General features: G+C 45.6%; 2 protein-coding genes across 3 annotated transcripts in view; both read left to right on the top strand.

The window, feature by feature from the left end:
• Window positions 1–10,718, top strand: part of tmem132e (transmembrane protein 132E) — a 426,314-nt gene that overhangs the window by 359,083 nt on the left and 56,513 nt on the right. For both annotated transcript variants that reach the window (XM_080307607.1, XM_026182492.2), the window contains exon 4: window positions 9,068–9,260. In XM_080307607.1, the coding sequence (XP_080163733.1) occupies window positions 9,068–9,260 (193 nt within the window). The remainder of the gene's footprint in view (window positions 1–9,067; window positions 9,261–10,718) is intronic.
• Window positions 483–4,797, top strand: LOC113030331 (uncharacterized). The gene is made up of 2 exons (XM_026181693.2): window positions 483–1,643; window positions 4,485–4,797. Exon 1 carries the CDS (start codon window positions 662–664, stop codon window positions 1,451–1,453), a length of 792 nt encoding a protein of 263 aa, XP_026037478.1. The 5' UTR covers window positions 483–661; the 3' UTR covers window positions 1,454–1,643; window positions 4,485–4,797.

Here is a 10,718-nt window from a genome sequence, read left to right as displayed (position 1 = left end):
ATGACACTAAGGAGGAGGAGTGATATATAAATGATGAATTAAGCACTTATAACATATAACATAATACCACATTAATATTTTTTTATGCCTTTAGCTTTTGTTTTGTATAGATGCTGGTTTAAAAACTAGAAAAACAACTAGCTTAATTATTAGTGTAACTATTATTACTATTAGTTTCTCATTTTTCCTTTTATGTATGTATTTATTTGTCTGTTTTTAATGGGCACACTGTACATTAGTAACAGACCTGTAACTCATCAGTATTTCCTGGCTGGATAATAAAAGCAAAATAAAAAAATGGATTTATCATATTAACATACAACATTACACATATTTAAAAAAACAACAACAACATACCAACGATGGCAACAGGAGGACAAAATCATCTCGGTGCCCACAGAACTGATAACTGATTAATACAACCATATCTATAAAGGGCATTTAAATGTTGTATGTATTGTCTGTAATATCAGAAATAAGGCAGTGTGGCGGACCACCAGGTGGCTCCACTCACACACAAGTTGAAAGGAAGTGTGGGGGTGGAGATTTTGGCACTGACTATATGTGAAGTTCTGTCAGTTAATAAAGTTGTTGGAGTGAGACACTGAGACCTCTCCTGTCGTTGTTAATTACCTCCACATTGGTGACCCCTGTAGTGAACATGCTAAGGCTCGACGACGAAGCCAGCTCTGGCCTGGAAGCATCGGCGGCCGCCGGACCTTCACCTCCGCCGATGGCTGCGTTTGCTGTGGCGCTTAAATTGCCGGATTTTTGGCTTCACGATCCTCCTTCATGGTTCATGCACGTAGAAGCTCAGTTTGCTCTTCGTGGAGTTTCAGCCGACGACACCAAATACCACCATGTGGTGGCCTCACTTGACCCGCTGTCAACCCGCCGTGTGATGACTCTCCTCCGGGATCCCCCAGCCCAGGGCAAGTACGCCGCCCTCAAGGGGCTGCTGCTGCGGCGTTACTCCCTCTCTGATGCTGAGCGGGCCGAGAAACTCCTTTCCATCGCGGGCCTGGGCGACGGCACCGCCCTCGAGCTCATGGAGAGCATGCTGTCCTTGCTGGGCGCGGAGGACGGAGGATTTCTCTTCACCCACCTCTTTCTTCGACAGCTGCCGGCTCCAGTGCGCGCTGGCCTTGCCAACTCCCCGCTATTGGCCACGAAGGATTACCGCTCCCTTGCGGAAGAGGCGGATCGCATCCTCCTGGCTACCAGGACTTTCGGCGTCCAGACGGTTATTCAGGACCCACCAGCGTTTTCCCCCTCCCCCTCACCGATGCTCCACGGGCCCTCCGACTCGTCCACTGTGGCCGGAATCGCTGCACGGCGGCACCGCGGAAAGGGGCTTTGTTTTTATCACCAGCGTTTTGGAGCGAAGGCACGGCGCTGCCTCCCGCCTTGCAGTTTCCAGACCCAGGGAAACGGGCATGTCAGCGCTCTGTAGCAGCCGCGACCGCTGGCAACAAGGAAAGGCTGCTTTTCTTAGAGGACTCGCGCTCGGGGAGGCGTTTCCTGGTGGACTCCGGCTCACAGAAGAGCCTTCTTCCCCCGGCTGGCTCGGACAGGCTAGCTGAGGGTTGCGGGCCATTGCTAACAGCGGCTAATGGCTCTCCCATCAAAACCTTCGGTGAAAGGTTGGTGACTGTTTGCTTTCACGACCGTGACTTTCAGTGGAACTTTGTTGTTGCTGCTAGCTCTGTGCCTATAATAGGCGCTGATTTTCTTTGTGCTCACGGACTACTGGTTGATGTGGCTAACAGACGTTTAATTGATGCTGTGTCCTTTTCCTCATTACCCTGTTTGACTCGGGGTGCTCAGCCCGTGGTGCATGCTAACTCAGTAGATTCGGGTGACGTTTTTCAGTGTTTGCTTTCTGAGTTTCCCTCACTCACTGTCCCCACTTTCTCGAGCACGGTGACGAAGCATGGGGTAGAGCATTACATAACTACAGTAGGGCCCCCGGTGTTCGCGCGCGCGCGCCGCCTCGACCCCGCCAAACTGGCTGTCGCTAGGGAAGAATTTGCCACCATGGAGCGTCTGGGCATCGTGCAGCGTTCGAACAGTGCCTGGGCTTCTCCGTTACACATGGTGCCTAAATCTGATGGTCGGTGGCGACCTTGTGGGGATTTCCGCCGTCTTAATAATGTCACGGAGAACGATCGTTATCCCATTCCCCACATCCAAGATTTTTCCGCCCATCTTGCGGGGACCTCGGTTTTTTCTAAGATCGATTTGGTACGGGGATATCACCAGGTTCCCGTGCGCGCGGAGGATGTCCCCAAAACCGCCGTAATTACACCTTTCGGCCTTTTCGAGTTTCTGCGCATGCCGTTTGGCCTGAAAGGTGCCGCCCAAACCTTCCAGCGGTTGATGGACTCGGTCTTGCGCGGGCTGCCCTTTGTTTTTGTATATCTTGATGATATACTGGTGGCCAGCAGCTCGAAGGAGCAGCACATGTTCCATCTGCGTCAGGTTTTTCAGCGTTTGGCGGAGCATGGACTGATTATTAATCCGTCTAAATGCCAGTTTGGGTTGCCCGTTCTCGATTTCCTTGGGCACCGTGTTTCCGCCGAGGGCGCGGTTCCGTTGCCTGACAAAGTCCGAGCTGTTTCGGAATTTCCGCGTCCCACGACTGTTAAGGCACTGCAGGAATTTTTGGGGATGGTGAATTTTTACAACCGTTTTCTCCCCAGAGCGGCACATCTGCTGAAGCCCCTTTATGGGGCGTTAAAGGGTAAAAAAGCTAATGACCCCGTTGACTGGTTTCCGGACAGCATCCAAGCGTTTTCTGATGCTAAGTCAGCGTTAGCTAATGCTGCCCTTCTGGCCCACCCATCCCCCTCAGCGCCGATTGCGTTGACCACTGATGCGTCGGACATAGCGGTGGGTGCGGTGCTGGAACAGCGAATCTCGGGTGTCTGGCAACCGCTCGCCTTTTTCAGCCGTACGCTACGTGACAGCGAACGCAATTACAGCGTTTTTGACAGGGAGCTACTGGCGCTCCACCTGGCATCTCGTCATTTCCGGTTTTTTCTCGAGGGTCGTCACTTTACCGCATACGTGGACCACAAACCCTTGACGTTTGCCATGTCCAAGGTTTCTGATCCATGGAGTGCACGCCAGCAGCGCCAGTTGGCAGCCATTTCTGAGTTTACCACGGACATTCGGCACGTGGCTGGTAAATCCAATCATGTGGCTGACTGTTTGTCCCGTGCGCTGGTTTCTCCCGTCTTTCTCGGCATAGACTACTCCGCCATGGCTGCCGATCAGAGCGGTGACCCTGACATCCTCGCGCTTAAATCCACCCAGACGGGCCTCATACTGGAGGACAGACCCGTGCAGGACGGTGGTCCCCTCCTCGTCTGTGACGTTTCCACCGGCCGCCCTCGCCCTGTGGTTCCCGCTTCCTGGCGTCGTCAAGTTTTTGACTCGGTACATGCTCTCTCTCATCCAGGGGTCCGGGCCTCTGTTAAACTGGTCAGCTCTAAATTTGTTTGGCCAGGCCTTCGCAAATCTGTTAAGGAATGGGCGTCGGCGTGCATTCCCTGCCAGCGCGCGAAGGTTCATAAACACACCAAGGCGCCCCTGGAGCCGTTCTTTATACCCGGCAAACGTTTCGATCATGTGCATGTCGATCTGGTGGGTCCCTTGCCGCAGTCACAAGGTTTTACGCACCTTTTGACTGTTGTTGACCGGACCACCAGGTGGCCGGAGGCGGTCCCCCTGGCGTCCACTACCGCAGCAGTGGTGGCCAAGGCGTTTTTGTCGACCTGGGTCTCGCGTTTCGGCCCACCCGCGGACATTACGTCAGACAGAGGCCCCCAGTTCATTTCCGAGCTTTGGTCGGCCATGGCTGATGGACTGGGGGCTAAAGTCCACCGCACAACCGCATACAACCCGCAGGCTAATGGGATGTGTGAACGGTTCCACCGGTCACTGAAGGCTGCCTTTCGCGCCTCCTTAAAGGATGGCAATTGGGTTGACCGCCTCCCGTGGGTTTTGCTTGGGCTGCGCTCTGCGGTTAAGGAGGATCTCGGCGCTTCCCCAGCTGAGCTAGTGTTTGGTCAGCCCCTCCGCGTGCCTGGAGAATTCTTGCCTGAAAATCCTCCTCCCTGCTTCGATCCATCGGTGCTCTCTCTCACCCCGCTTTTGCACTCGCTTCGGGTTCCTGGTCCGGTGCACCATTGCGTGCCTGACACCTTTGTTCCAAAGACTTTAGAGACTGCTAAGTTTGTTTTTGTCAGGCACGATGCCCACAGGACACCGCTGCGGCCGCTGTATGACGGCCCGTTCAGGGTTATTGAACCGGGCCAGAAACATTTTGTTTTGGATTTTGGGGGTCGAAGGGAGACTGTGTGTGTTGACAGACTTAAACCAGCACATGTTCTTCCGGACAGTGATGTAGTGCCGGCCCAGGCCCCTCGCCGTGGCCGACCTCCTGCGCTGGGGTTGACAGTCTCTGGTTTTCCCCCCAGGACTACCCCCGGACCACCAACGTTTGAGCCTCCTCCTGCCTTTCCTGCTCGCCTTCACCAGCCTCGTTCACAGGATGGACCTTCCTCTGCCTGTTCTCTCCCTCCCAGGTTCAGTCGTGCGGGTCGTTTGCTTAGACCCAGGGTCCTGGACTGAATGGAGACCTGACTGTGTGTTCAAGGGGGGGTATGTGTGGCGGACCACCAGGTGGCTCCACTCACACACAAGTTGAAAGGAAGTGTGGGGGTGGAGATTTTGGCACTGACTATATGTGAAGTTCTGTCAGTTAATAAAGTTGTTGGAGTGAGACACTGAGACCTCTCCTGTCGTTGTTAATTACCTCCACAGCAGTATGTTTAGCAAAAAACGGAGTAATCTCCGCGCCTGTAAAATAAAAAAAATGACGATGGTTATTTATTGAAAACCTTTTAAAGTTCTTTTTTATAAAAACTGTAACAGGTTTAAACCATTTAGACCATGTTGTAATATAATAATGAATATGGGAGATGTGTGGACATGTCGTTTTGTTTCTATATAAAGTCAGCCAGAATAAATGTAATAATAAAACGTTTTAAAATTTAAGACTCAAATTAAAGTTTAACTATGATTCGCAGGTATTTGTGATCGTCTACAGCTGGAGTTTGTCTCCTAAAATGTAAATGCTAGGTTCCTCCACAGAATGGCCTCATTTGGTGAAAAACACACACACTGATTTGGATCCCAATTAAAATTGTTAAAAAGTGTTATCTAATGAGGTACACTACACATACACAGTGAGTTGGACGAGTCTGGTTTGATTTAGTTCAGCAGGAGAATTAATTAGGGCTAATATAATTAGGTGTATGTTGTTGTGGTGGACGGGTTACAGCAATGGGAAATCAGGGCATCAATGCAGGACAGTGACAGCACTGACATTTCAAAGTGAACCATCGGAAAATTGTAAACGGGAGAAAAGTCACATGAGTGGGTCTGCCGTGCAGGATTTCCTCCAGAAAAGTAGCTAACGCACACGGGGACATTCATCGGATGAAGACGATTGTTGTAAAAAATGTGTACCAAAACACACTAGAGCTGATACCTGTTCATTGATTTTCTTCCACTTATCTAATTCAGGGTCATTCAGGTGCCACCGGGTGAGAAGCAGGGTAAACACCTGGACAGGTCCACAGTCTATCACAGGGCCAACACATAGAGACAGACAACATTCACACTTACATTCACATCTATGGGCAATTTCAAATCAGCAGTTAACCTAACGTGCATGTGCTTGGACTGTGGGAAGAAGCCATGCAGGCACAGGGAGAACCTGCAAACTCCACACAGAAACACCCCAGGTGGCCCGTGGATTTGAACCAGACCTTGGCTGTGATTTGACTGAGCTGACTGTGCATTTCTTTGCTTTTAAGATTATTTTTCTGTCTGTAATACAGCCAAGCAGAAAATGAAGTGGCATTAACTGGTAAGACAAAAATCTAAAGTGAAACATTAATTTCATACTCTGGAGTTGTTCTGTGGAGTCACGATGCAGATAACAGCAATGTAAGGAGGCAGAGAGGCCATGTTAAGCCATGTGGTAACAGATAGCAGTGCCATAATTCCTCAGATCTGCTCTTTGGATTCAGATCTAAAAACTAATGTCATAATGTCAAGTGAATCTACAGCTCCTTTGAGTCAAAAAATCCGAGCTTTTCTTCTGCAGCTCTCAGCTACAGTTTCATATTTTGCAGTTCACTCATAAAAAAGAAGTATGCCCTCTAACCTAAACCACTGTATTGTGAACACCATTTTCCTTCCCTCCAGCATGGTGGCAGGCAACATAGTATTGAGCGGCTGTACCTGCACTCACTCTAGTGGGCCGTATTGATGACAGTTTGAGTGTGTCACAGACAGACGGAGGTGTTTGTTTTCACTGAGTGATGTCGAGACAAATAGGCTGAGATCTCATCTCGGTGTTCCTGAGAGGAACCTTTTGTGGGCGGACGGTTGTACATGGAGTTTGATCCAGCTTTCATTAAAAGCCTCTCAGCTTGAATGCTGGGATGGCTTTCTGCTTTTTGTGAAGGACAGATAGCTACTGTTTCAGTTTTCGCTAAAGGTGAGGCTTGGGTGGGATGATTCTCGCAGCAGCTGGAAAGAGAATTAATTTGCCTCTTCACCACCAGCGAGATTGTTTAATGTTAGGCTTGTTGAACCTGAGGATTACAAGCCCAACATGTAGAATTTTCATAATAAGAAGGCCGCTGTGGGTCTTGAATCGTTGGCGTGGTTGTGATAGTAAAAGGGTGATGGTGCTCAGATAGTTTGTGTGCATGGCCATGAGAACAATCAGGTTACCTACCAATAGCGATCGATCGGTTAGAAGCAAATCTGCAGCCCATTTAATGACGTCTATTCCAAAGTGAGAGGCAGAACAGAATTTGCAATCTCCTTGCACAGACTCAACACTGAGACCTTTGGATAGAAGGAGAAAGCTGGCGAGATTAGGGAGCAGTGATTGGTTATTGACAAGACCCTTCTCTCTGTTTCATTTAAAGTCAATCCCTGAATAAGTCGTTGTATATGATAACTTAATAAAGTGAGTAGGAAAACCATTAGAAAACTATTATTTCTCAATAATGCCCCCTTTGACACTCTTATATAAGTAAAGGATATAGGAACATTTAAAAACATCTAATATCAGGTTTTTTCTTTAACTGTGCACTGTAATTACAGTACATGCCAATTATTTTGTTCCCTGCCTTTAAGATAGTTCCTTATTTTTCAAAATGTAACCATATCATTAGTTAAAATGAGAAAATTTCAGCACGCTGTCTGCTGATGGCTGGGTGTTAAGTTCCAGTGCGAGACCTCGAGAAATACTGCTGTCGTGTCTGAAATGTTACCGTTAGAAAGCGCTTTCATTTCCCAAGAAACCAAAGAAATTTGTGACTGAGTGCGTGTTTCTTAAATCTAAACTTAAAGTTAGTAAGAAAAACAAAACAATTAGCATAAAAACACAAATTCACACAACAGCAACAACATGCAACATCCTCCCTTTCTCTCTGCAAGGCGGCCAAAGTAGTGCTGGTTGAGAAAGGGAGAAAATTAAAAGGAGATGCAGTTAAAACTGAAAAATAAGTGCCAGTCAGAAACTGGGTGGATCCAGAACACCAGCTGAAACACTGTGTGAGCTGAAGATCAGTTTGAACCGGTCGCAGCAGGTGGCCCCGCCCCCTACCTGAGCCTGGTTCTGCCAGTGGTTTCTTCCTGTTAAAAGGGAGTTTTTCTTTCCCACTGTCGCCAAAGTGCTTGCTCATAGAGGGTCATATGATTGTTGGGTTTTTCTCTGTATCTATTATTGTAGGATCTACCTTACAATATAAAGCACCTTGAGGCGACTGTTACTGTGATTTGGCGCTGTATAAATGAAATTGAATTGAAGTTTTTGGATACTTGTACTTGATGTTTTGATATAAAAACATATAAAAGTATCTCTCTCTCTCTGTTCTAAAAGTATATCCTGATTATTTTATATGACTGCTTTTCTACATGTGTTCTTTGCTGTAATCGGTATATTCCTAGTAAATGTTTGCTACATTTGAAAGATTATTGCTGTTATAAATACTACAATTTACATTGTAATTTACTTGCCAAGTAAAAATAAAAACCTGATATCTGGATATCCCTAAACAGACGGTAGAGTGAGCCAGCAATATTAGCATTCTGCTGGTTTGCATGAGCAGAACGGGGTGGAATAATGACCCAATCTAAACTCATGTTTCAGTCTGCTCCTGGCTATGACCTTTAAGATTCTATAGCATTGTTATCTACCTTGTATCTGTCAGGAAATCTGATGAAGACAGTGAAGGAGCTGTTTATGATCCCGCCGACTGAATGAAAAGTTGCAATAGGGCGTTGTCATCATCGACTATGGCTGACAACTCCTCTGAGCTCTGCTGAATGCGCGACATTGATTTGACTAGAGCAAAAACCAAATCCTAGAGCCAAGATTTTAATCAGAGGTCTTGTCCAGGGCAGCTTTGTGGCCATTGATTCACTGATCCAACCACAAAACTGTGATCAATCTTCAAACAGCTCCTTTCTATTCAAGAGAGAAAAAGCTACGGCCTTATTTTGGAGGTGATCACCTGCTTATGTATATGAATATATGCAGAACTTATATATATGGTGTTCTATTGAAGGTCTACAAAAAGTTCTACTTACAGATATGTAAATGTAGAATCGCTTTGAGTGAAGAACAAATACTGAAACTGCGCCATCTGAGAAGTATCTATTCAGCTCTAAAGCTCTTGGCTGCAGTGTTTCACACGCTGAAGTCTTAATGAATGCATTATTTCTTCGTTTCAACTCAAGGGTAACTCGGGGACAGCGTAAAAAAAAAATTAAAAGCAGTGTGTCAACCACACACTAAATGACATTTTTAATAATTAAGCACTATCTAGTCAACAATTTCATCACTGAAAACAAATATGCTGCCAGAATGTCTGCTTATGTAAACTCTCCTGCGTTTGAATATGTTGCTATGAGTAGTGTTTGACATTTACGCTGGGCTCTGTTTGATGGCTGTCTCCTTGCGGTCTGGCAGGGATGTTGTGGGCAATGTCGAGGTGATGCAGCTGGACTTTGAGATGGAGAACTTCACCAGCCTCTCGGTAACCAGAAGGATCAACTGGAACATTGATTATAAGGGACAAAACCCACCACCTGATTCAGAGAAGGTCGTGACAGAACTGACGGTAGTGCAGCGGGACATTCAGGCCATCATCCCTCTGGCCATGGTGAGTAATGACAAATTCATATGGATGTAATTTTTTAAAATTCATATTCATTTTATTTTACTCAATATTATTTAATTTCAAATGCTAGTAGTTTATAGTTAAGCTGTTAGTGAAGGTTTCTGCCTTAAGCCTTTGAAATATAACACATTATTCGGTCACAAAATATTTTTCTAGTAAAACCATCACTAGGTCTGATATTATGAGCCAAATTCTGTGTGGACTATTACATTAGCCATTGTGTGACTTCCATAGAAGCAGAATAATACACTGGTTGGTTTCTTTAAAAGCTCAGTACCCTTGTAGAATATAACTCTGACAATGTGTTAGTGCTGCAACATGCTTATGTAAGGCTCTGAATAACAGGGACTCATTTCTACTACAACTAAACTAAAAGTACAGTGGAAAAAAACACAGCTTTGGTAAATAAGAGACAGTCTGTTATATTGCAAATGAGAAATACATTATACTCTAGATATTTTTGTAAATACTGCATACCAATTTGTAAGTACTGGTGCACAAAACAGATGTTTCACTTTGTTACTGTTAAATAAAACCGGCTGTTACAGTCACCAGTATTTTACGGCACTTCAGTGATTTATTTAAACAGGAAGAGAATGTATAGAATAGAATAATCTACACTTTGGAATGCTAATCAGTTACAGTATTCAGTTTTGTTTATATAAAATGTTACATTACTGTACATTTCCTGTGTTTTTCTAGCAATTTTTTTGCAGGATTAGTCATTTAACAGTAAAAAGTAACCGTACAGTACAAGATTTTTACGTATTTCTTCTGAAAAGTCTAATAGCCATTCACTTTCTGCTTCCTTGCAAACCTGACTTAATTTTTAAGATTTTATTTTTTTAATACTATTTTTCCTTTTAATCAGCACACAGTCATTCTTCAGCAGGTCTAGTTTCAGTATACAATGTGTGCAGAGCATTCTGCACACAGACAGCTTGCCATTGCACATACATCCAATCAACACCTACGCCGTCTGCAGCGACTTACTGATTGTTCAGAGCCGACCAGTCCAAGTGTCCATTACTCTTCTAATCTAGACTCTTCCTTTTTGCCTTTTGAAAGGTGGCAATTATTGAGCGTTGTAAAGATTATGGAAGCAAAGAGAAATTAACCAGCCAAGCAGTGCTGAGAACATCCAGCTACACCTGCCTTTGTACTTAACTCTTTTGTGGTTTTGACGGAGTTGTTTAGCGTATTGAAATCCGCTATTTTTCCAGTGATGAAACCGTATTGTTCATGACGCATAATACAGCAGACTGCGTGGAGCAGTAAATGTCTAAGAATTGCTCAAAGCTTTTTTCTGAGGATGTTTGCATATTCATAGGAGCGAAGGCCATCAACCCTTTTTCAAACGTTAAGCTGTTCTACCAGTACAACGTTAGCTAATGTTTTCTCTTACAATACAGAAAATATGCTTTTAAAAATATTTTATGA

This window comes from Astatotilapia calliptera, chromosome 10 (assembly GCF_964374335.1).
Source record: "Astatotilapia calliptera chromosome 10, fAstCal68.1, whole genome shotgun sequence".
NCBI classification, from domain to species: Eukaryota; Metazoa; Chordata; class Actinopteri; order Cichliformes; family Cichlidae; genus Astatotilapia; species Astatotilapia calliptera.
Note: the sequence above shows the minus strand (reverse complement) of the source record. Positions and strands in the feature narration are given on the sequence as shown.

What these genes read in the sequence shown, in the direction of transcription:
- LOC113030331 (XM_026181693.2), top strand. Translation starts at nt 662, where the DNA reads ATGCTAAGGCTCGACGACGAAGCCAGCTCTGGCCTGGAAGCATCGGCG.